Source organism: Penicillium longicatenatum, assembly GCF_028827895.1.
Source record: "Penicillium longicatenatum strain IBT 33135 chromosome Unknown contig_2_segment0_segment0, whole genome shotgun sequence".
NCBI lineage: Eukaryota > Fungi > Ascomycota > Eurotiomycetes > Eurotiales > Aspergillaceae > Penicillium > Penicillium longicatenatum.
Window position 1 is genome coordinate 4,605,520 of NW_026643120.1, and position 24,829 is coordinate 4,630,348.

Below are 24,829 nucleotides of genomic sequence, written 5' to 3' on the forward strand. Positions count from 1 at the left end.
CTCTAATTTCTATTTGAATCCTCGAATCATTGGAAAAGAAGTCGAGCCCCCAACTCTGCATGGGGTATGCTGACTCATCAGGATGTCATCGACTTTTCGGCGTCGACGAATCATCGTTGGCGGGTTTACATTATCTGTATTACGATGACGAGGCCTTACGAACCTAATTGAACGGCAGTTCGCAAGTAAGACAGCTTGTGTATTATATCCAGATCTAAATGCATATTATAGTATGTAATGATAGGTATTCATAAGAAGTGCTCTGCAGAGACGAGCGCCGAAGAAAAATGCTAGGTGTAGAGATCCAGGTGGGGCCTAGGTAAATAATCCCAAGATTAGACAACCTTTATATAGCACGAGCATCGAACAATACCTAACTGCCTTGAGCAGCAGGCCAATCTAGTGTTTTATCAGAGGTCACTTCGGTCCTGTCTGTATCGTAGGTTTCGCTCCTGGCGACCCCATGCTCCGCAAGGACGTCGCCGCGGAGTTTATAGGCCTGTTCCATCTTCCAATAGAACGGGCTGGAAGTGGAGAAAAGAGCTTCGATGGATTCCAGCGAGCGATTGCGAGTTTCGGGGTAGACTTTAGTACGTTAGTTAAACCGGATTAAGAGCCATGGAGAAAGACGTACAAAGGTACACAATAGGAACCCAAAGTAAATTCAACCCCGCAAAAAGGAAATAAGTTCGGCTCTGAAAAAAATCGTCAGTATCATTGTAAGGAGAGGATAAATGTGGGCAGACCTACAGTCAAAGTGCCAAACATGATTGGGTTGACCAGGGTGGTCATGCCCACGCCAATGGCCCAACCTGTGATTCCAAAGCCATTGCCCTGAGCTCGTAGCTCACTAGGGAAAATCTCGGTGGGGATCAAGAAGGCCACTGTACCCCAGGTAGCAGCATAACTAACAAAGATTGGTCAGCCATAGTAGAGCAAGTGTAGCGGCGACTTACCCCAGATTGAATAAAAATAGCATTGTCACTGCGCCCGGGGCATACTGGGTCGCTTGATCAGGATGGTGACGGGAACCCTCGAAAACAGCACCGGCCTAACAGATTAGTATCTAAAAATCCTGCCGTATCGACGATACGTATCAGGGAAACATACAACTAAATTCACGGCAAACAGCACCAGAGCCCCGCCCATCAAACAAGCTCGCCGGCCCAGCCGGTCGATAATTTGAGCGCTGATGATAGTACCGACGATGCCGATTGTATTTATACCTCCGGCAAGGCCATCTTGTTTGACATCACTATAGCCAGCCTGCTTCAGCAGAACGGGAGAATACGCAGTGACCGCCTGAGGTAAAGTAGCTTAGCGCTGGAATAATTAAAAGTGTCTGTGCATCTTACAGTAATACCGGTCCACGAGGCCATAATTTGAAGCCAGACACATAGCCATGCCCGTCGGCCTAGATTTGTACCTGGCCTTCCACCTTTCCCGAAAAGAATTTTTGCAAACTGAACGGGGGAGCTGGGTTGACTATGCCGAGCTGTGGTGACAATCTCCAAGTACTCGCGTTCAATTAGTTCAGGGGTGGCTGTGCCTTTGCGAATACGAACCAGAAGCTCGCGTGCTTCTTCCGACCGACCCACCGAGGCTAAATAGCGGGGACTATCAGGCAGCATTTTGATGAACAAGGCTAGAATGAGAGCGGGCAGACATTGGAAGGCGAGCAGGAACCGCCATCGCACATCCGAATACCCATTATTCACGAAGGCAAGTCCAAACGAGATCCAGTATGCGAGAGATATTCCAAGATCTAAGAGGGGCATGGGTTAGCCAAATGGGCATCCAGTCGCAATCGCAATGCGGCATCATACAATTTGCAATAAACACATAACCGAGGAAACCGCCCCTGTGATCGGCAGACGAGGTCTCCGAAACTAAGACAGGGGTGATACCGGTCAAGGCTATGACGAGTTAGCACTAGATCTCCAAATGGGTCTCACTAATGCACACTAGCAGGATCGCATACCACCAGTGCCAATCCCTGTCACCACTCGGGCACAGATCATAAAATTGGAGTTCTGAGCTGCAGCTTGCAGTGCGCCACCCACAAGAGCAAACAGAGACCCAGCCAACAGGCCATTGATACGACCGATACGATCGGCAAGCCATCCACCGGCGAAGCAACCAAAGATGGCGCCTAGGTAGTAGACACTGACAATACCACCTTCATGAGTGGTGTTTGTGATCGTCCCATCAAGCTTCCCGATCCCCACCGTCAAGATGTAGCTTGGCGAGGCATTGACCCCGCCCATGACACCCTGGTCATATCCCTCGAAGAAGATCGAGATCAGCGAAAAGATGTGGATAGCTAGGTTTAGCTGCCGCGGGGAAAGCCGCTTCCATGCGGTAGTGTACCCCATAGCGTGATTGTACAGTGTCAGTGCGCCCAATAAAAAGCAGCGCGATGTAACAGCCTAGTCCTTTATATGGGTCCCAGCCCCAGTACGGAGTAGTGTCGCGTCGGGAATGGGATGGTGCCAAGGGGGCGAGTCCGACCGAGACTGGAGAAGCGCGGGGAGGAACCACCTTGAAGCGCGTAGCCATTTTACCTGGATTTCCGCCATTTGGCTCTTCCGTTGATTTGGCCAATCAGGCCGATTAGGCGTTTTACCGATTACCCCTTGAAGCGGGTCCATGACCATTGACCATTCACGGTAATCAGATCAAAATTTAGATTCATACTTGGAGCTGTTCAGGGATCTGGATCCACTGGTTCCTATGTTGCATCATGAAACGCAGTTTAATGACTCGACTGGCTTCTTTTAAAGCTTTCTCTTCTCCTGGACTTAGTCTAAATCCTCCCATTTCTGTTCCATATACTCTCCCTGCCCACCATGGGATCCTCCGGAATTGAATATGCGCTAGACATGACAGTCCTCGGACTGAATAGTGGGACATCCATGGTAAATTCTTGGTTGATTGAATTCTGCGTACCCAAGGGGTTTGACGCTCACAATGAACCATATAGGATGGTATAGACTGCGCCCTTTGTCGTTTTCGCCAGGAGACACCGGACTCGGCGATGCATTTCGAGTTATTACAGGTAAGCACCATCTGCGAGCTTCCCGTGAGGATCATCGACCAACTCCTGGTTTAGTATGGCGAAGTTCCTTTAGAACCGGTGATCAAGAAACGCGTGATGAACATGATCCTGCACAACAAAACATCGCCTTCAGAGCTCTCGGAGGTCAATGTGATTTTGGGGGAGACCTTCGCATCTGCCGTACACCAATTTTGTAAGGACTACCATATCGATATTAACACGATCGATGTCCTGGGGTCTCATGGTCAAACCATTTGGCTTCTTTCCATGCCAGAGCCTGGTGAAACCCGAAGTGCCCTGACGATGGCAGAAGGAACCTTTCTGGCCTCTCGTACAGGCATCACCTCCGTGACCGACTTTCGTGTTAGTGATCAGGCAGCGGGGCGTCAAGGCGCGCCATTAATTGCCTTCTTTGATGCACTGGTGCTGCACCATCCGACCAAGCTACGTGCTTGTCAAAATATTGGCGGCATAGCCAACGTTTGCTTTATTCCTCCCGATACACATGGTGGTGTAGATGCTTGCTATGACTTTGACACTGGCCCCGGAAATGTGTTTATTGACGCTGTCGTGAGGCACTATACAAATGGAGAGCGTGAATATGATAAGGACGGTGAGATGGGTACCCGTGGCATTGTCGACCAGGAACTAGTGGATGATTTCTTAAGTCACCCGTATTTTTCCTTAAAACCACCAAAGACAACCGGCCGCGAAGTATTTCGTGATACGCTTGCCCACGTGTTGATCCAAAAGGCAGAGGCCAAGGGACTCAAGCCGGATGATGTTGTTGCTACTATAACTCGTGTCACAGCGCAGGCCATCGTGGATCACTACCATCGATATGCGCCTCAGGACCTTGAGATTGCTGAGATCTTCATGTGTGGCGGTGGTGCTTATAATCCGAACATCGCTGCCTTCATTCAACAGCGTTATCCTCATACCCGGATTATGATGTTAGATGAGGCGGGGATTCCAGGCGGTACGAAAGAAGCTATTACCTTTGCCTGGCAAGGTATGGAGGCGGTGGTCGGTCGCTCCATTCCTGTTCCAACCCGGGTTGAGACTCGTGAACCTTATGTTCTGGGTAAGGTATCACCCGGAAAGAATTATCGCAAGGTGTTGCGTCACGGTATGCTTTTCGGGGGTGACCGAGATTATCTTCCGCCTGTGAAAGAGTTGGTGAACTATGTGGATGGGAAAGTTTTCAACAATAAGTGGCGATAAAATGATCCTCTCTATGCACAGTGGAGAAATGAAATGGAAAATTAAATACTAAGGGTACAGTATGCACTCCAACTTTCAAGGAGTGAAGCTTTTTGCTAGGCCTTTTCGCTCTGACTGTTTTGTCAACGAATAACAACAATCAGATCTGAAGAATTTCGACTTCATAGAGGCAAGCTAGGTTGATGAAGGGGTCGTAGCAGCTGGCCTAAGATCATCGAGCACATAGAAGTAACATTGTGAATTGCTGCATTTGCTTCACCTCGAAATCAGCGACCACTATTTCACAGTTTGGCAATGTATATACGGCTTAGATAGATTGAACGAGTCTTCGAGCTCGTCTTGGTCAATGTTTAATAAGTTAAATCAAAGCGTTCAATCTAGAAGGTCCCTTTCGTCTTTTTTATATGACTGCTTTTAGACGGGGTTTTGCTCTGAGCGACGTTTGCCAGTCTATACATCCCGTCCTACACGACTGACCTGGGTGCCACTCTCCAATGCTGGGGCATGCTGATAGTAGCATTATCGCTCGACGATTTTGTTCAGAACAAATCGATTTCGACACTAACTACACGTAGCTTTTTCGAGAGTTGAGCGAGCTATTCCAAATCTCGGTTCTATCAATATCCACTGGGTGCCGATCATTGCCGATCTCTACGTAATTGTTGCATGAAGAGGTGCTCAGCGGATATAATTACAACCATTGCCCTGGATTACATCCCCCGATAAATAGCATTTTAAATCCAGCAAAACGTCAGAAATGACCAGTCACAATGGAGTTTCTTGCGTGGGCATTTCTTGCCCTTGCGCCCTGCTTTGTTGATTCTACCGCCATCGGATATTCGAATTCAACACCTTCAACGGTCACGAGTTCTTCACTAAGTTTTGGACCTCACTACGCCGTACTGAATCTGGATCTGATCAATGCTTTCGTGGGAAGTATCAACGCAACCTCACAGGGACAAGCATTCATCAAGAACACTGCGAAATGGATTGACGCGTGAGTTGTGTCGCACCGGCCAAAACCTGCTCTTCAATATTCGCCCATGACTGACAGCCATACGCATAGCGTTCACAAACAATCCCCACCTCCAATCAGCATTTTCAGCCGCCTATATACCTCTAATTCTCTCATGCCCGAGATCTCTACATGTTCACCTTTTCGTAGCACCATTTCAGATCTTGGGAACATAACAGAGTCTGACGTGGAATCACATCTCTACCAAGCCTTTAAGCCATTATCTGATTACGACGTTGTTTTGCAAAAAACACGGTACTATGCGGGGGCAGAAAACACATTAGTTCAAATCCTGCGCAATCACAAAATTAACACGGTTGTCTTGGTACGCCCGCATTCCTTTCTACATCCATTGCAACAGCTAGGGTCAACCCATCCATTGATTCTAACAGATGAACCTGAATAGTCGGGCCTTCGAACGTCTGGTGTCGTGCTCACCACAGCCCAACGCCTTTTTGATCTTGACTTCAATGTGTGAGTGTTTTAATCTGGCGATGTTGGACGCTTAGACACCGCTAATGAAGATTAGATACGTCATTGCAAACAACACAATTGAGATGGGAAGTGACGCTGCAATGATCTATGATGCAATCTTACAGGGAATTCTTCCAAAGATGCCACTAAATGTCATTACAGTGGAGCAGGCAATCGATGCCCTGTCGCGGTCAAAGGTGGCATATTAATAGCGTCGTCCCGAGCAAGGAGGTGCATCCATGGATACCTCGTCAACAACCATCAGCTCCCGTGATCAACCGAGTAAAGCCCGAAGGAACTTCATTTCCCTGAGCCTCCAATGGCCCCGCATGCGATGCCGGGGGGTGATGACTCTGTTTTCTTTTTCAGATGGAAGATTATTCTTTACCCTCATGGAAGCCAGTCAACCTGTCTATAGCAAGCCCAATTTACCATCCGGCTATATGACTGAACGCGCGTGCTTGCAACTTCCAACTGTTATTAAAGCACCACACTCGTCGAAATTAGCATACACTAACTTCTTTGAACATGGACCCATGTCAGTGGGTCATAGAAAGAGACGTTGGTGGGTATTTCCTACTTCATCATATGCCCCACTACGATTCTTTCCCAGGATTGACGAGATGTATAAAACACGTGTTGCGATACTGATCATTTAAGTTAGATTACGATGACCAGATCAATGGACGAGCCTTGGCGACGTTGATAGAAAACCTGGAAGGAAGCTCGTCCGTAGATAGCGATTCGTCAGACGGAACTGTCATCTTTCAGATCCGTGGTATCAGTCCACTACGGCTCAGCTCATCCATCGGGAAGCCGATCACGACCCGAGGTGGTGACACCCGATGAAGAAGATTGTCAAAAGAAATGAAGATAAGAATAGTATTTGTCGAAAAGTGGCTGAAAATGTTGGTGCATTACACAACCTTACGAATGTGGTCAATTTCATGCAGTTGAACCAGAACAGAAACACGCAGGACGAGATAAATCACGCATGAAAAAGTTTGCGGAACGATCTAGAATTAATTAGTTTCTTTCAAAATTCCACATCCCTGAATCAATCCTAATGGTAAAATCCTGCGTCAAATCCCCTTGCTTTGAGCTATGATCAGTGCCGGCATACCGAGCACGGCCAATGACATCTCGGCAATGTCTCGGCACCGAGCTTCTGCCGATTTTCGCCCCCGCGCCCATTCGCCGAACTAAACGCGAACAGTAACGGACCTTATCGCTGTAGGGCGGGAATCTAAATACGATCCAATCATATTAGATGCCACTTGGCCCAGAACCTGACATCTTGGGAAATATCTCGGAGATCGGTCGGCCTGAGAGTATTTGTGATTGTATTCTACTTGAAGGATGGAAGCTATAGGGAACTCGAAGTATATAAGTATCTTGGTACCCGTCATCTCCCATCGATCTGTACGACAGCTCAAAGTCACTCAATTCCAGGAGCCGTTACACAATCTACATCATGGCTGATTCAATACCCTCTCACTCCCAAAATAGCCCTGACTCAGGCCATCTCAATCTGTCAAGGGTCGAGACTCGCGAAACCCTTCACGATGCCGGTATTTCAGAAATTCCTCCACCAGTGGACTACAACTATGCCAATGTTGAACCCCAAAATAACCCTGAATTCCCCGACGAATATGTCGTCGAAACGAGAACCGGTCTGGTTCCACAAGCGGCCTTACATCAATTACGATCCCATACTTCATCAGCAACACAGACATCGAATAATGGTCAAGGCATCGACGTTGAAAAAGGACCAAAGGACCCTGTCGATTACGTGACGTTTACAGTTGATGATCCCGAGAATCCACACAACTGGTCCCGTCCATACCGTTGGTATATCACCCTTGTCGCCTCAGCTGTCGTGGTATGCGTGGCCTACGGTTCAGCAGTCGTCACTGGTGGCCTGGGTCTCATCGAGGACAAATATAATGTATCATTGGAGGTTGCCATCTTAACTTGCTCAATCATGGTTTGCGGCTTCGCTGTGGGACCTCTACTCTGGTCTCCCCTCTCAGAGATCATTGGTCGCCGACCCGTATATATCGTCTCTTTCGCACTCTACACAATCTTCCAGATCCCATGTGCGCTCTCGCCAAATATAGGTGGCCTACTGGCATCGCGATTCCTGTGCGGTGTCTTTTCTAGTTCCGGACTGTCCCTCGCTGGCGGAACCATCGCAGATGTCTGGAATCTTGAAGAGCGCGGCATGGCCATCGCTTATTTCGCCGCTGCTCCCTACTGTGGTCCTGTCCTGGGACCCATCGTAGCCGGTTGGATTAATGTCGGCACCGGTCGACTAGATCTATTCTTTTGGACAAACATGGCCTTCGCAGGTGTTCTCATGATCCTAATCAGCCTGGTCCCCGAGACATACGCTCCCGTGATTCTCAAACAGCGCGCCGCGAAGCTTCGCAAGGAAACTGGAAACCCAAACATCATCACCGAGCAGGAGCAGACTAAGCCCTCTCTCAACGATATCATCCGGACAAACTTGATCCGTCCCATTACCATGATCATGACGGAGCCGGTTCTCGATCTCATGTGCTTTTACGTCGTCCTGATCTACTCCATGCTCTACGCGTTTTTCTTCGCGTACCCGGTAATTTTCGGCAAGCTTTATGCCTACAACGATGGTCAGATCGGATTGATGTTCATTCCGATCTTGATTGGTGCCGGATTTGCTCTGCTCGTTACTCCGATCTTTGAAAAGGATTTCAAGCGCATCTGTGCGCAACGCCTTCCCACTCCCGAGGATCGGTTGAAGGCTGCTATGTGGGGAGCTCCTTTTATTCCAATTGCCTTTTTCATCCTTGGTGGTACTTCATATAAGCATATCATCTGGGTTGGACCTGCGTCGTCTGGTCTGGCTTTTGGCTTTGGAATGGTTCTGTGCTACTATGGTGTCAATGCCTATATTATCGACTCGTATCAGAGATATGCTGCTTCGGCGTTGGCGGCGAAGGTTTTCTTGCGATCTGGTGGTGGTGCCGCTTTCCCTTTGTTTATCACCCAGATGTATGATCGTCTGGGATTGCAATGGGCGTCATGGCTCTTGGCTTTCATTGGAATTGGGATGGTTTTCATTCCATATGTTTTCTCCTTCTTTGGCGCGCAGCTCAGGGTGAAACTGAGCCGTGATTGAGAGTGGGGAATGACTGTTAATATGCTGACGAGGGATAGAATAAAAGAATGAGAGTTGGAAATTAGAAGTAGATAGATGGCGTATAAGTACCTAATATTAATTTAATTCATTTTACTACAATTATTGCTCATCTGTACCTTCCAAACATTACCTCGTCGCGGTGCTGACGTTGGATTGGTCCACATAAGCGTGTCCCCACCGTTCGGTTCCCCTCACCACGGTTCGCAGGTACGGGCTCGTATACCTCTAGTTGTGGCTTAAAAAGAGCCCAAGTGATCATATGGACGGACTTTGGCTGATTTCTCACGTCCTCTTCCATCGCTACCCAGTTACGCGTCCAAAATGCCTCTTGATGGCAAGCGCATCATATTGTGCCTAGACGGCACTTGGGTCAACAGTGATAAGGGATACAACCGACCGACCGCACAAGACCCGAACGAAACATCAGCCATCCCGACAAATGTGACTCGTGTGTACCGTTCACTGCGGAAACGGGGGTTCGACGGGGAGAGCCAAGTCATGTACTACCATCCCGGCGTGGGAAGTACAGGCGGCGTCTCGGACTCGATTAGTGGTGGGGTATTTGGCACCGGAGTTGCCGAGGTGCGTCCGAGGTCACTCACCCCCATCAACTGCAGGCTGACGATTATTAGAATATCAGGGAAGCATATAGTTTTGTCGCTACGAATTATGAGCCTGGCGATGAGATTATCTTATTGGGGTTTTCGCGTGGTGCGTTTACTGCGAGAGGTGTAGCTGTATGTGAGAGATCTTATGAGGCTTTCGAGCTGTTTTGGTCTAATGGTTATTTTTAGTCGCTCATCGATGCGGTGGGCCTGCTTAATTCCGATGGGATGGAGATGATTTACCCTATCTTCAAAGATGCGGAGAATATGGAGAATTCAGATTACAAGGATAAATTCCCTACAATCCCATTTCCAAACAAGCCTCGTCGTCCCAACAGTGGGAAGGAGTATAAGCGTCGCCTAGAAGATGTATTAGGACAAAATCTAATACTAAAAGAGGAGAATGCTGACTATAATCATAGGCTGGATTGACAAGAGTCTATAACCCTGATGGACACCTAATCAAGATACGCTGCATTGCGGTTTGGGAGACCGTAGGAAGTCTAGGTATTTCCCCCAACCCTCCTTACCACAGCTCCATCTGACACTCCCAGGCATTCCCAATACAAATTTTGGAAAGAAAATGCATATCCCCCGCTCCACAAAAGAATAAGTGCCCTACTCTTCTCAATCTCATCCACGATACTGACCAAACTCTACATGCCAATTTTACGACACCCGTCTATCAAACACAACCGAATACGCCTTCCAAGCCCTGGCTCTAGATGAAGACCGCACTTCTTTTGCCCCGGCAGTCTGGGAACGACCAGACGGTGTCCATACCGATCTCCGCCAAGTATGGTTCTGCGGCGCACACTCCAACGTCGGCGGCGGTCTCCCAGATCAAGAACTCGCCAACATCGCTCTAGCTTGGATGATGGATCAACTGACATCCATCGGCGTAGCATTCTACGACGACACAATTGATAAGATTTTTGAGCGGAGCGTGCGCTATTTCTTTGACCACCCGCACGGCTCTGACGTCGATGGATCTTCTAACTCTGAACAATGGAGACAGTGGGCCGACAGGTCTGTTTACGATGAACACAAGCCCGTTAGGCCCTGGGGTCTGGGTGAGATTGTCCAGCCTGATACAGGATTTTATCATCTCGCTGGGAAGACGACTCGGACGCCTGGACAGTATCGGCGGATTGACCCTGAGACGGGGAAGATGACTTCGAGGTTCTTGGTCAATACAAACGAGAGGATTCATCGGAGTGTGCGGATCAGGCTTGATCTCGGTGGTTTGGGGTATGATGACGTTGGTTTGTATAAATGTAAGGCGTTATTGAAGAAAGGGCCTTGGGATCTTGAGAGGGTGAGGACCATGGTTAGCCGGAAGGTTCAGGATCCGGATGGGGATATGGGGGAGCTTATTGAGAAATTCGAGGATGATCGGTGGGGGTGGATATATGCTGGACCTGCAGAGGATGCACCGTTGCAGACCATCCTGATGGAGGAGCCCTTAGGACCGTATGAGAAACGATTACTTCGTCTTAGTAAAGGTGAGTATGCAAACATTGGGATGGGATAAGATTGCTAATCTTTTGTCAATAAGGTCGTCCATTTTACAAGGCCCTTCTGGAAGAGAGCAGGAGTTTTTAAGGAGGAAAGAGACGATTTTCGGTACATATGTAGCTGTATATACTTGGATATTCTTTGATGGGTGGGGTTTTCCTATTCTGGTTGCCGCCGCTTTACGAGGGAGCTCAGACTCAGGCTCAGTGAGCACTCGGTGATCATGATTGGCTGGTCACTGACAGCCCATCCTGCTGATTACTTAGAGCCATTGACTGAGCAGCTAGTCCATTCCCAGGCCATCCCCGAAGCAGCATCCTAGATATCTTAGATATTCCGCTTGGTGTGGCCTTTCCGGCCGGTTACTTCTAACTTCTCCCGTCCTCGACCTGCGAGGCATGTTTAAATGACTATAAGTGACACCCAATGATGATTAGAAAATATAGACGGGACTCAAGTTCCAGCTTTTATATCCATTCACTCAGGCTAAATGCATGAAACTCTCTCTACACAGATCCGCGAATTTCTGGGTGGGACTGTAAAATTAATTGTTTTCCCACAAAAAAGGCTTGAAACTGCTTCGTGTTGTCATTTAAGAATTCTTAATCAAATTTGAGCCAGTTGCAGATCATTCATGGCATAGCGTTCGGTGGCTTGAGATTTAATATCTCATCTTCAACAAAATCTATACTGGTTGGTGAGCAGTACAGTATGCAAACTTCGGAAATTATTTAGGTACCACAGACATCCAAAAACTCCATTTAGTCATAAATACCATGTAAAAAAAAATCCTTAATCGTCACTTCACTAGGCTAACCCGATTAGTAGGTGGGGAAGTGACTAGACAAGGGTTAAAGAGCACCGACGGAAGGCCTAAAGGAGTGATAAGAGCCATGGCAAGCCTGGGATAATTTCCTTTCTTATGTAAAGTATCTCTTCTCTAGCGCTTTCTAGTACATTTCTCTCCCTCTTCTCCTCTTCTGATATTGGTTTCTGACTTTTCTGCCATTGAACTCAGTGGTCAAACACAGAGCACAAAAAGGAACGGATCATCTTACCTAGAAAGTCTTTACAAAAGCACAACAGCAGACACCATGCTCGGATACAAGCAACCACCCCAGCCTCCATTCGTATTGAACCATTTGCCTGAGCAGGTAATGCAACTCACGCATACTCCGGTAGATCGGTATCGTAAACTCACGCAGGAGCAAGTACCTTTCGATCCGCCCAGCCACGACAGATTCGTGCGGGGCTGGAGGATATCACAGAGAAGGAATACTCGCTTTCTGTCTTTGAACCATCGATCGACCAAGAAACTGTACACCTCTCCACTATGTAGCGAAGTACAACAATCAATTTACTGCAGGCCCTCCTAAGATATAAAATTTTGATTTCACGCTCAAATCAAGCTACACTTCTAGTCGTCGCGGCATTTGGGTGGAACTATGGTAGATCTATTCTATTTCTGGCTAGGGAAGATATTGATGCAACTGCCCGGAATGTGCATAGAGAAACCGCAAAGTGGCATGCTCTACCTCGCTAGGTAAAATCAGAAGATCTAGGATACTGAATATAGTAAATACTCTATCTTAAAACAAGTAGTATCTTTAGTTCTTATATTCGCAGTATAGTACACGGAAAACTATAGAGAAACCCCCTATGCTAGAAATAGACATAAACCGCATACCATAGAGAAGAAATACAAGAATACTACCTCACTTAGATACTTTATGATAAGGCCCTCTTATATACATAAAGGAATAGACTCAAGCTAATCATGAGTTTAAGCACTGGAAGCTACTGGTATAAAAGTTTCCTAGAAACGTATGTAGCCCCTCTTCTAAGGCGGTTGATGGACCCGTGCAGTTTTTCTCGCTATCACTAGGATAAGTTAGTTTGCTAGTTAAGCATAAGAGGATCACTCGTTATGGGTAGAATATACTTATAAAAGAAGCACTCCATAGTTGCACCAGTGACATTTCCTTTGATGTAAATCTCGTTCAAAGCAGTTTGCCTTTTAGGAATTAGTAGGGATATCCAGAGGACCTGCATGAAGGGAGACGTACTGCGTCCAGTTTTCAATACATTTCTGCGACTCGGGAGTCTCTACCCAAGTTTCCTCGTCTGATGTCAATATCATCTAATTCTGTTAGTTTTTTTTCCTCTTATTGGGGAAACATACCATACCCATCCGATTGGCTCTGCGAACGCTGGCGCGATATAGAGACTAAGAGACGTAAGGGCCAGGGAGAGCTTCATTATGGCTATTAAGTAGTCTTAACACTTTACTAAGACTTTTGATTTAAAAGAAGACTCAAGGACGGAGGATGAGTAATGTTCTTTATATAATAGAAGTTAGCTAGCAAGGGGCCAGGAATTCTAAGAGCATAAGGGACCTATGTCGGGGCAATGCAGGGAGCATACCGAGAGAAGGCGTTGCTATTTATGTTATTGTTAATAGTTCCTATGTAACATATTACTACTAGGAGAATAATATGTGTCTAGGCATACGGGTAGCTTCTCTTCTATTTATCTTGAAAAGTGGAAGACAAGTTTATTACACCACCAAGGGGGGAAGAGCGTGAAGGCAAAGAGCCTTCGGTAGGCTTGTCAAAGAGACTTGGATGATGTTATTATTCTCGAGGTTCGACTGGCATCGCGGCGTGAACAGGTGTTAACAAAAAACCATACTCTTTGCTAGATACATGTAAATCTCCTAAAGAGAGATCTTAAAAGAGATGCTCTAAATAGAAATTCCAGGAAAAATAAAATGGATATACATGGGCGCCTCGCCCAAGATCTGCGGTTAGATAGCGTACCAAGTTCGGTTGGCTTCGGAACACGCCCAGTACCCACACTATCCACTATCTAGTTAGCTAAACACACTTCGCGAGTATATATAGCACTAGTATATAACACGATTTTATCAAGATTCCTAGCGAGATCCTAGAGTATTAGTGCTAGACACCGTCAATCCTATATTTATTATCACGGTATTACATATATACTTCTATTTAAGAGAAAGAGGCCTATCTAAAATTATATACTCACCTTCCAGCGGAGAAACCACTAATTAACTTATTTAAACGTCTCATTACCGCTAAGGCTATTAACAAAGCATATCTGATACTAAACCAACTCTATTACGCCTTGTATAATCTCACAATTCACGGCATAACCCCAGTAGAGGATCTCTCTATCTTATATAACCGAATGCGTAGGGAGTGCACCTCGCTTATTAGGCCAGACAGTTATAGAGAAGATAACCACTAGGGATCTAGGCAAGCGAGGTTCTCGCACTTCTTTAGGAACTCTACCGCGGGGTACTACATCTATTTTCTATGGGCTTACTCCAAAGAACTCTTTTTACCAAGCCAGGAATCTGACATATAGGGGTGTGGCGGGGCATATTCGCGGATCATGTTCAATACTCGGTTCCAGCGAAACCCGTTGGATGGAGGGGAAGGCCGTCGGTATCGTCGTAAGGTCCTAGAAAAGGGTGGAAGCTTGCCAGAATTACCTTTATTAGAGAAGTTCGTTGGTGGGAAGATGGATACATCTAAGATTTTCGGCTTTTAGTCCTCGATACGATTAGAGCGTATCAAGAAAGAAAGCAGTTTCACCCCGCCAGCAACCGGCTTTGTCGTGAAACAAGACTTCAATAGTTATTGTCATAGGCGTTCTCGCTTGTGCTTAATAGATGCCTCGAGTATAATCGGTGAGTGCTTATTGGGCAACAGCGGCAAATCACCAGTAACTACGCCTAAGGCGGTGCTTGGATCTACTTAGTCAAAGCGGCGAGGGGGTTAGCACTTAGACCAAGGATCGTCAACGGAAATCCAGTACATAGGTATACCTTTGCCCATAGCAAGCATATGCAAGAGTAAAAAAGACTAGATTTGATCTACACTAAATGATTAACCGTGCAGCCGATCATCAAAACGGCCTTAACGGGGTCTATTTTGTCGACTGATCCCAGATACTCTTGACCGTCACTCCCTCAATCCACTTCCCACCCGTTTCATCTTTCTGTACGGTGAAACCGATTTGTCTCTTCTCACCGGGAAGAAGTGTAAACGCGTTGTCATCGAAGTACCCAACAACACCAGCTGGATAATCCAACCAAGTGTAAAGGGACACCCCATTCTTAGCCTCGACAGTAAACAGGCCCGTCTTTGCATCATGGGAAACCTCAACCTGAGGATCCACCAGTGCAATCTCGTTCGGAAATACAGGAGTGAACTGGTTGTGATGCTTGAAGACAGTCACACCCTGCGTATTCGGGAGACGACCCTGCGCGGTCACAGACATCACCAGGACAGCATCGGTCTTATCCGGAAGATCCAAATCCGAGACACTCGCCTCAAAGATCTTGGTAGTGTTCAGACCACCTACGGTGAAATTCGTCGACATCGGAGTATGAGCATTACCCGGAATGCTCTTTCCAGATAGGTCGACCCAGGTCAAGTTTACAGTTCCACGCGCAGTGTCCCACAGATCAGAGGTGACGTATATGGAAAGATCGCCCGTCGTATAATTCCAGTATGGCGCAACGATGACAGGCTTGTAAATATCCCTTGCAACATAGTGAAGAACCTTCCACCGGCCATCATACTCGATACCCGCCCAAGTGGGAGCTTGCCAAATATCCTCAAGCTGCCAGTATAAAGAACCGAGCTGACGTTCCGGCATTCCGCTACCGCGACGGTAAAATTGAATTTCACTCTTATACATGTCCGCCTGGAAGAGCTGGGTCGCATGACACCAGGCACTAAAATTAGCAACGGAGTTTTCCTTTTGTGGGATAGGATAGTATTGTTCCACAGCCATGGTCATCTCAGCCATTCCCATAGACGTGTTCTTGTAGTTGTGTGTCTCAGTACCACCAGGCGGGTAGTGGTGGTTCCGAAGCATGACCGTGCTACTATTAAAGTGCAGGTCCTTTTCATCAACGGCCTGACGCCAGGTTTGCAGACTTGGCATGCTATGATAACCGAATTCATTCGCGAAGCGGCCGACGGGGTAGCTGCTGAGATCAAACGCAACGCTACTGTCGTAGTTGTAATGGTCTGTATCTGAATAATAGGCTCCAGCGGTGGTATTATCATAGCGTTCAGCCATTGGCACGGTTGCCGAGAGATTAACATACAGGTAACCGTTGTTTGTGCTACTGGGCATGTAAGAAATCGACCGCGAGTTCTCGTAGACCAGCGGGAGAATCAAGCTGATGAAGAGCTGCTCGTATTGTCCGACCCAGTAGGAGTAGTGATTGGGATCTGCCTCCTGGATTAGAGGTAGCTCGAGACTTTCAATCTCGTTTCCGCCGGCCCATAGGGCGAGTGAGGGATGATGGTTCACTCGTCTTACGTTGTAGGAGACTTCGGCTGCAACATCTTCTAGGAAAGATTCATCGATGGGGTACATAGCGTCACTGAATTGGAACTCGCTCCAGAGGAGGACACCGCGCTCGTCGGCTATGTCGTAGATAAAATCTGGTGAGTAGGCACCAGATGCCCATACTCGAAGCATGTTTTGGTTTCCCGCAACAACTGCATCAAACAGACGTTGCATTTTTTCTTCGGTAACTCTAGGCCAGAACGCATCTGGTGGGATAAAGTTTGAGCCCTTCGCATAGAACTCTTGGCCATTTATTTCAAAGTGCCAGTTTGCACCCGGTGCAATTCCTTGGGCCAATTGCTCATCTGTGATGTTCAAGCGGTTGAGGAAAATTGTGCGGAATCCGGTTCGCTTGGTGACACTGGCGAGAGTTTCTTGTGCGCCATTCACTGTGATGATAGCATAGTAGAGGTTTTGCTTGCCCATGCCGGTTGGCCACCAGAGATTGGGCGCATCAGCAGCGACTGTGATACTTCCTGTGATGCTTTGGCCGGATGTATGGACATTCTCGAGGGCGCCTGACTTGATGACCTTGCCCGATTCGACATCCTTGATCTCAATGTGCATTGAAGGGTGGCTTGGAAGTGACCCAAGGAAATCAATGCTGGCATTCACCACCCAGGGGTTGCTCTGATCCGGAGCAAGATGGTTTATCTGTCCCTGACGGAAGATGTCGAGATCGGTGTTGAGGACATATATACTCTCTTCACGATCAAACTGCACGAGGTAGGCATCTCTCCATGGGCCGGCGGGAGCAAAGGCTGGCCCCCAGTCCCAACCGAAGTCTGATTGTTCTTTACGGATGTACCAGCGGTTTGGGAACTCATATATCTGCTGAGGACCATAGGGCCACTCTTTAAAAACAGTTAAAAATAGTCGACGAGGACATTTGACCATTACCTACTTTCGGAGTTGGGATTCTTAGCAATCTCGTCGGCAATTTTCGGTGCGCTGCCAAAGTTGAGCGATAAAGAGGGATGGCTCTTGCAGTTATTGACAATCTTGGTGACGTCGAACGTGTACTGACGGAATTGATTGTCAGTAGTACCGACAAACTCTCCGCACAGCTCAATTGTAGCGAAGGTATCCAGGCCATTGAATACAAGCCATGATGCTTTGGAGTTAGTAGATCTGCTTATATGATCAATCATGTATTCAAACACTCGTCTCAGTTTCCATGCACTTACAGTCCGCCCAATGGGTGACTTGTGTATGTCCAATTATTTTCCGGAATCCACCGCAAGTTAAAATCATTTAGACCGTAGTACCTATTTGTGCATAGTCGTTGAGTATGCGACTGCCAGAGTTGGGAGTAATACTAACGGGTCGTCTATTGCAATGGTCAGTCTAGGTCTATTTCTGTAAATCAATTACCGCACTCACCAATAACGTTGGCAGCATAAAGATCCAGATGCGCTTGCGAGGGTAAATGGCCCGGAACCGAGATGTTCAGAGCCTTGCTGCTGACCGTCCAGCCATCTCCAGTGAGGTCAACTACACGCTGTCCTAGCACAGATTGAACCGTCACTGGGAGAGCAGCCAGTACCAACTTCATCCAAAGACGCATGGTGGCACTGATTGAACACAGGGTGTTGAGGAGTGACAAAGCTAAGCAACACCCAGATATGACCCGGGCGAGTGCCTTGATTTATCCTGCAAGTTTGCCCTGTCACCTCGGGTAAACACCGATGGGAGGATAAGTGGAGACTCGAAGTTGTGGCAGGTTTCTTTATTGAACTGCCAAGCTGGGCATGGATCGTGCCATTGTTGTTACGAAGATTGCCTCGCAATGCACCTGGGAAGCCCCTCACGGGCGGGGAAAAAGCAACGGTAGCAATGTTGCGTAGCGAACGGGGTTGATCCCGGGGAAATTATACAAGAGAATCTCCGGCTCTGGATTTGAATGGCGGTTAATAGCGATGATCTGCGGTGTGGAGCTCGAGAGGGGTAGAAGTGCAGTACTACTTAATGCAAAAGTGCGTTGGGAAGGGGTTGATAAATTGCCGAGGAAAAAGATGGAAATTCCCAGACATCATGACTTTCAATTTTAAATACAATATATCTCGAATGCGAATGCGAATCATTTGAAAAATGCAAGTGGGAATGAATCCCTTGATTTAAATGCACTGGCCATCTACCCAGCCATTCCCATGTACCGAAAAGCTGCAAATACTGTTTAGTCTCTAATTCTAGTTGCTCTGTTTATCTGTCCATGTTTAATATTGCATCAGGTTCTTGCGCATCAACGCAATATCCTCAAAAGAGAAGCCAAGCTGGGTGTTCAAGTATACTTCGACGCCGCCGTCGTAGGTGGCCTCGAACGTCTTGAGGAACGCGTCCATAGCCGACGCCCGAACGCCACTAAGCTCAAGCATACCGTTCGCCTCGGGACTTAAATGATCGGTGCCGGCATGAAGAGCGAGTGCTTGAGTCAAATTCTCGCGCACACTCTCCAGTCCCACACGTGTATAGAGGTAGTCTATGATAATTTCTTCATGAGGCCGTTCGAGAAGGAGTAAGATGAGAGCAGAAAGAACTCCGGTTCGGTCTTTTCCAGCTGATGACGCGCAAAGAAGGTTAGCCAGATCAATCAATTCATTTCGATAATCCCCTCCCCGGTTCTCATGGATTCGCCACTTGGCGGTGTGAGTACTCACCTGAACAATGGAAAATAAAAGGATCGTTAGGTTCATCTCTGATATGACTAAAGACTTCGGTGAATATAGGCGTCGCCGCATTCAAAATTCCCATATACATCTTCACAAATCCTTTCGCACTCTCATCTTGTGAGAAATCCAGAAGGTTCAGTGAGGCTGGTCTGTTGCCGTAGGGCATCCATATGGTCTCGATTCCGGTAATCTCTGGGCTGGGAGCCCGCTCCCGTTCTCCTTGGTTCCGAAGGTCGAATATGGTGGTGATGCCTAGGTCCTCCGCCAGGATTGACTTCCCCTTCGCTTCAATGTCTGACATATTGCCAGAGCGGTAGACATATCCGGGGCGCAGTTCGTTATCATGGCTTAAATCCCGGAAATTGGACACGCCGGGCAGGATCACAAAAGGAGGCAAAGAGATAATCTTCGCGACGATTGATTCCGGGATGGCGGTTCGAATATCGGTATTTAATATGTCAATGACATTTTCGGCGTCGATCATGGCGGGGTAATATTGGATGTCGCGGAGAGTGAGAGAAGTAGAGGTTGTAGGGTCAAAGGATCCGTTTTATGGACTTTGAGACGTGTCCCGAGGTCTTTGGAAAATCCATGGGATTCCAATAGAAATCAAGCACTGGAGGCTATGTCATAGTATCCATGCCGTTTTGCCCAGCAGGGAAAGGTTCAGAATGTGGGGGTGGAAAATAGAGCAGAAGTCCAATGAGGTCGCCAGGAACGGGAAGCGATGTCATCGCTGGTGGGTCTGGATCACAGATGTGGGGACCCTGATTTGGTAGGCGCTCAAGTTTATCTAATGACGCTCAGGTGCCAGGTGGGGCGTCCTTGACGGTGGAATTTTGAAGACAAAGGGTGGCAATTTTCAGATTTAGGGGTCGTTGAGGGAAAGTCGCCACCGACGTACGTAGGATGATTACTAGACTACACAGTGCATTGATGAATATTTTAGCTGTTTTCCCGTTCGTTGAAGTCCGCATTTGCTTCTTCCCATTCATGACCACATTCGGCATTTTAATGCCTTTTTTTAATTGAATAGTTACTTACTATCCTAAGAGATCTTGTTTTCTATATCTTATCTACCATTGCATAATTCTTGAATTTCTAGAATTACCAAGAGCTAACCCTGGGCTGCGACTAATATGCTTTACGGTTTTTATTGTTTAAAAGATGTTATGCTCTAAGGAGCTCGCTGTAAGTTACAAGGAGACTGTGATGGTTCACTATGATATTTAATCAATGGCAATCAATATCATCCCATTGCGATAATACTCCAGTATCTGGAATGCAGCAAGTGGTGATCTATTCTATTGTCATTGACATCGAACCTGCTTTTCGCCCACATGTGCATGTAATCTATCCAATGTTGGTTGTTGGCTTCGTATTTGGGCAATGTAGCAATACATCTGTACCATCACAGCTGCATACTCCATCCCTTCCAAAAGTGGGGGTAGGCGGTTTTCAGGCCAATCATCTTCTGCGGATTTCTCGGTCTCGACTTCAATAGGCCGATGCACCGCTGCTTATTACTCAGGGCCTTAAATAATGTTAAACAATCCTCAGGGAATTATGTCGGCATGACCATCACTGCTTCCAAGAGTGGGGAAACAGTTTAAGTTGCTTATCGCGGCTACGATTTCCGAAACATGAGTTCCATCTCAGCACAATATGACCTCAACGGACCGAGTTACCAAGCGAAGACGACCATCGCGATCATCCGAGCCGGTAAAGCCCAGTAAAGCGCGCTCATGCGAGGCTTGTCGCCGGTTAAAAACACGGTGCGAGATCAATTCTAGCACTTTAGATGGATGCCATCGTTGTGAGATACTTGGGTATTCAGCCTCGTAAAAGATAGTCGTATGCAGGTGCTGATGTCGTTTTAGGATAAAATGCTCGTTTCCCGTAGTGGTTCAGAACACTGGTGCGCATATACCAACGGGGAGTGAAACTGAAATTGAGCTTCGGCATGACTATCACAATAGGTGTGTTCTGATCCTTTCGCGTTACAAACAACTCTTCTTTACTAAGAAAGAAAGTAAAACATTGGAAAAAAGACTTCGTGCCGTTGAGACTTCTTTGGCAGATATTCAAGCTTCATTATCTGCACAGCCTGTCGGCCTAAACCTCAGTATACCGGAGGTGAGAATATCGGACCACTGAATGACACTAAACATGGAGCCAATTTTGTTAATCTATTATCAGACAGCGCAGTCTAGCGCGGAGAGAACTGCCCGCGATGCTCCCATGAGCCTTATCCAAGAAATCCGAGAGAATATCACCTTACATCGACAGCCACGGCAGATCCAAGATCTCTTAGAGGATGTCATCGTAAATGGGATCGTTTCGGAGAACACAGCCTTTTCACTCCTAAAAGGGTAGGGCATCTGTACTAGAAGTACCATACAAACAAAGCTCACCGTCTTCTAGATTTTCAAAGCTATCGAGTCGCTGGCTATTTTTGAACACCGACTTAACAGATCTACGAACCAAATCCCCCCTTCTATTTGGTACTTGTATCCTTGCCGGTCTCCATATAACCCCATCATTGCACGGTTCGCCAACACATCACGCGTTATACCGCCACGTTCATGGACTGTTAGGCCGGTCCCAATGTGCATCTGCTGTTTCCCTGGATACGATTCAAGCAATGCTGGTTTGCTCTATGTGGGACTTAAGGCCGACCAGAGATCATGACCATGGCAATTCATGGCTTTTGAGCGGTACAGCGGCGATGCAGGTTATGATCACGACTTCTTTTGGGCAGCTACTGCAGACGAGAAATATTCAGGAACAGGCACGCGCGCGGGAGATCTTGCGTACCTGGAACTTGATTTGCTTGTGTCAGCTACAGTATGTCAGCAAGATAGTGAGGTCTGTTTTGAAGAAGCTAATATGGCCCAGATTCTCCGTTGGCTCTGGTCGACCACCTGTTATTTCTGGACAATACTTTGATCAATGTGCAAAGATTCTCGAATTCCCATCTTATAACTCCCGAGATGAGCTAGTGCTGGCTGGCGTGTATCTTTATCGAAAACTATGGGAATTGGTTAGTTCGAACGTGATTCAGAAGGAGGTTCCAGCCTGGCCTGAGATCGAACAACTATGCAAGTCGCAAGAACATATCTACAGTATGTCCTCAAGGCTCTTTCAAAACACATTCAAACTAAATCGGAGCTCTGGCATCTAGATCTTGACTCATCCGAGCCTTTGCGTTTTGCCTATTCCTGCACTTACCTGATCCTCGCTCGCCGCACACTGCAGCACATCCACGAATCTCAACCAGGAAACTCCAGCAGCACACGAATCAGGCCGGAAGCAGATAATGCTCTTGCATTTATCAGATTTGCGATTCATCACTCAAACCAGATTTTGGTCCTTTTTCTCTCCATGTCTGATCTCACAACCTGCATCCATCCAGCATACGAGAATCTCCTCTGCTCATTTGCGATGGTCACTTTGGCCGAGTTTGTTAGCCATGTGGTCAATATCGGCGAGACTATTGGGCTCATGGAGCGGGCTATATCTCACATCCAGCGCGGAGGGAAGGCTGAGCCTGTGAGTCGGTGGTCTTTGAATGTCATCAAGCAGCATGTCAATGGGAGTGAGTTGGACTCTTTCATAGATGGAGCTGATAGTACCGAGACTTTCGCTCCACCCACAGCAGAGAATCCAAGATCGTGGATGGAAAGTGACTGGAGTATGAATCTCGAGCAGGAGTTTCCATCTCTTGAAGATATGTTCTTTGGCAATGCGGCTTGATATATATAATTCGTTTGCTAAATTTCCTAATGATATGCCGTTTACCTTGTATCATGCTATCTTATAAACACGCTGCCCTAAACCCTGCTCCTCAATCTAATCCCAGAGAGACATTCCTTGGGCTTCTTCGAAAATCCCTCATGAGACTCTATCGTCGACTGGTACAAGGTAAACTCATACCGGTGGAACAATGTCCCAATAATTAACTGCAACTCCATGATCGCGACATTCTGCCCAACACAAGCACGCGGACCATAAGAGAAAGGATTAAACCCGATCTTCTGTCTCGGTGTCAGATTCAACCAACGATCAGGCCTGAATTCCTCCACATCATCTCCCCAAATTTCCGCCATATGATGTATAGTATAAGAAGGAACAGAAAGCACAGTTCCAGGCGGGAAAAAATATCCATCAAATTCCACGCCAGACCCATTATCAGTGACAAGACGAGGAAGGCCAATAGCAGAAGTAGAGTGTAACCGCATCCCTTCATCAATACAGCGACGTAAGAATGGTAGATCTCTCACTTGGCTGTATGAGGCAATTTCCGGCTGGTCACCAATGGCTTGATCAAGCTCTTCTCGTAGTCGGGGAACAATAGTCCCGGGGGCACAACGCTCGCCATGAAGAATCCAATAAAACACCGCACAAGAGGTATTGGAGATCGTGTCGGAACCAGCAATTAGCTGTGTAAGTGCTTCAGACGTAAGTTCCTCCCGGCCCATCGGGTTCCCGTTAGCATCCTTGGCCTGCAATAATCGAGACAGGATGTCATTTCGTGTATCGATTTGCCCCTTCTCCGCTGCATCTAACCGCGAAGCAACGGCCGCAACCGCAATTCCAGTCAGGTTCTCAACGGCCGCAATACCCTTCGTGAAGAAGGGATCCGGTAGATACTTTGCCCAAGGACGCAAAGCCGGGAGAAGGCCAAGAGTAGACGAGACCTCTCCACGTCTATTCAGGACTTCGACGGCTGGAGCGGTGGACATGGGGCCCCCGGGTACAAGCTGCACCTCTGTCTCATCCTTGCCTTTATTCACCATCCCGAATGGAGATCCAAATGCCAGGTCCCCAATAATGTCGAAGGCGAGGTAGCTGAACCAGGGCATAGCGTTGAATCTGGCGAAGGTACCTGGGCTACCGTCAAGGGACGTTGATTTCGGTCCCATACCTGCAATGCGGTCTAGCTGTATAACCCATCGCTGTAGATTGGCAGCCATGTGAGGCTCGAAAGCAGCCACGGATTTCGGTGAGAATGCATGCGAGATGATTTTGCGTTTGCGTGTATGTTCTGCCCGGTCGCGAACATTGAACATACCGGGAGTACGGGCGATGAAAGCTTCATAGTAGTGGCTTGATGCACCTCGTTAATAAGGTCTTAATCCAGTATAGGTTACTATCAGATTCATTTCTCACTCTTTCAGAAACCCATTTCCATGCCCATATACCACATTGAGGGCCCGTTCATCTGCGATGGAAACATGATTGAATCCGATTCGTACAACCTTGCCGTATTTTCGGTGCGCGCTGTCAACGGCTGCGAACTTCTTTCCTCGTCGAGCACTGTATCCAACCCATAGATTGCTGAATTTGGCCAGGAATGGGCCCGGAACCCGGGAAAGGCTTTTGTAGCTTGTGAAGTATGGGATTGTGTAGTATAGGATGAACCATATCGGTACTGTACAGGCTATCCATGGGGAGATGAAAAGTTTTAGAACGCCCATTTTACGTATCGAAGGTGAATGATAGCAGAGATCTTTGATTTTGGGATTTACCTGAACATCAACGATTTAAGTAACCTTCTGCTCTTCGTAGCTAGGATACCCTCGATTGATCTCCGGCGGAGTTGATGGGCAACACCGTCGGAGATGGGGTGCACGACAGCTAAGTTCAAGATACGAGGTCAAGAGTGGGGGGCAACGCTGGGGTAGA

General features: G+C 47.4%; 10 protein-coding genes across 10 annotated transcripts; 5 read left to right on the forward strand and 5 right to left on the reverse strand.

Moving 5' to 3' along the window:
* Positions 1–373: 373 nt before the first annotated feature.
* N7484_004245 (sugar porter family MFS transporter) lies at positions 374–2,375 on the reverse strand (the record flags this gene model as incomplete). The annotated part of the gene is made up of 8 exons (XM_057114665.1): positions 374–585; positions 635–695; positions 751–907; positions 957–1,051; positions 1,111–1,302; positions 1,356–1,765; positions 1,827–1,916; positions 1,982–2,375. The coding sequence occupies 8 exons, from the start codon at positions 2,373–2,375 to the stop codon at positions 374–376; spliced, it is 1,611 nt and encodes a 536-aa protein (XP_056974805.1).
* Positions 2,376–2,849: 474 nt separating this feature from the next.
* Positions 2,850–4,282, forward strand: N7484_004246 (uncharacterized protein; the record flags this gene model as incomplete). Its single annotated transcript, XM_057114666.1, has 3 exons — positions 2,850–2,918; positions 2,984–3,058; positions 3,113–4,282. 3 exons carry the CDS (start codon positions 2,850–2,852, stop codon positions 4,280–4,282), a joined length of 1,314 nt encoding a protein of 437 aa, XP_056974806.1.
* Positions 4,283–5,052: 770 nt separating this feature from the next.
* Positions 5,053–5,980, forward strand: N7484_004247 (cysteine hydrolase family protein; the record flags this gene model as incomplete). The annotated part of the gene is made up of 4 exons (XM_057114667.1): positions 5,053–5,279; positions 5,448–5,622; positions 5,704–5,771; positions 5,827–5,980. 4 exons carry the CDS (start codon positions 5,053–5,055, stop codon positions 5,978–5,980), a joined length of 624 nt encoding a protein of 207 aa, XP_056974807.1.
* Positions 5,981–7,245: 1,265 nt separating this feature from the next.
* On the forward strand, positions 7,246–8,931 carry N7484_004248 (MFS transporter; the record flags this gene model as incomplete). Its single annotated transcript, XM_057114668.1, has 1 exon — positions 7,246–8,931. One exon carries the CDS (start codon positions 7,246–7,248, stop codon positions 8,929–8,931), a length of 1,686 nt encoding a protein of 561 aa, XP_056974808.1.
* A 342-nt stretch (positions 8,932–9,273) lies between these two features.
* Positions 9,274–11,162, forward strand: N7484_004249 (T6SS phospholipase effector Tle1-like catalytic domain-containing protein; the record flags this gene model as incomplete). The annotated part of the gene is made up of 6 exons (XM_057114669.1): positions 9,274–9,534; positions 9,585–9,689; positions 9,747–9,926; positions 9,980–10,064; positions 10,271–11,062; positions 11,116–11,162. The coding sequence occupies 6 exons, from the start codon at positions 9,274–9,276 to the stop codon at positions 11,160–11,162; spliced, it is 1,470 nt and encodes a 489-aa protein (XP_056974809.1).
* A 1,812-nt stretch (positions 11,163–12,974) lies between these two features.
* N7484_004250 (uncharacterized protein) lies at positions 12,975–13,334 on the reverse strand (the record flags this gene model as incomplete). The annotated part of the gene is made up of 2 exons (XM_057114670.1): positions 12,975–13,089; positions 13,258–13,334. The coding sequence occupies 2 exons, from the start codon at positions 13,332–13,334 to the stop codon at positions 12,975–12,977; spliced, it is 192 nt and encodes a 63-aa protein (XP_056974810.1).
* A 1,698-nt stretch (positions 13,335–15,032) lies between these two features.
* On the reverse strand, positions 15,033–18,039 carry N7484_004251 (uncharacterized protein; the record flags this gene model as incomplete). Its single annotated transcript, XM_057114671.1, has 5 exons — positions 15,033–17,326; positions 17,377–17,603; positions 17,660–17,740; positions 17,796–17,802; positions 17,856–18,039. The coding sequence occupies 5 exons, from the start codon at positions 18,037–18,039 to the stop codon at positions 15,033–15,035; spliced, it is 2,793 nt and encodes a 930-aa protein (XP_056974811.1).
* A 649-nt stretch (positions 18,040–18,688) lies between these two features.
* Positions 18,689–19,625, reverse strand: N7484_004252 (tyrosine-protein phosphatase; the record flags this gene model as incomplete). The annotated part of the gene is made up of 2 exons (XM_057114672.1): positions 18,689–19,029; positions 19,130–19,625. The coding sequence occupies 2 exons, from the start codon at positions 19,623–19,625 to the stop codon at positions 18,689–18,691; spliced, it is 837 nt and encodes a 278-aa protein (XP_056974812.1).
* A 1,685-nt stretch (positions 19,626–21,310) lies between these two features.
* N7484_004253 (uncharacterized protein) lies at positions 21,311–22,897 on the forward strand (the record flags this gene model as incomplete). Its single annotated transcript, XM_057114673.1, has 3 exons — positions 21,311–21,513; positions 21,584–22,266; positions 22,326–22,897. 3 exons carry the CDS (start codon positions 21,311–21,313, stop codon positions 22,895–22,897), a joined length of 1,458 nt encoding a protein of 485 aa, XP_056974813.1.
* Positions 22,898–22,974: 77 nt separating this feature from the next.
* On the reverse strand, positions 22,975–24,621 carry N7484_004254 (cytochrome P450; the record flags this gene model as incomplete). Its single annotated transcript, XM_057114674.1, has 2 exons — positions 22,975–24,250; positions 24,314–24,621. The coding sequence occupies 2 exons, from the start codon at positions 24,619–24,621 to the stop codon at positions 22,975–22,977; spliced, it is 1,584 nt and encodes a 527-aa protein (XP_056974814.1).
* Positions 24,622–24,829: the final 208 nt, after the last annotated feature.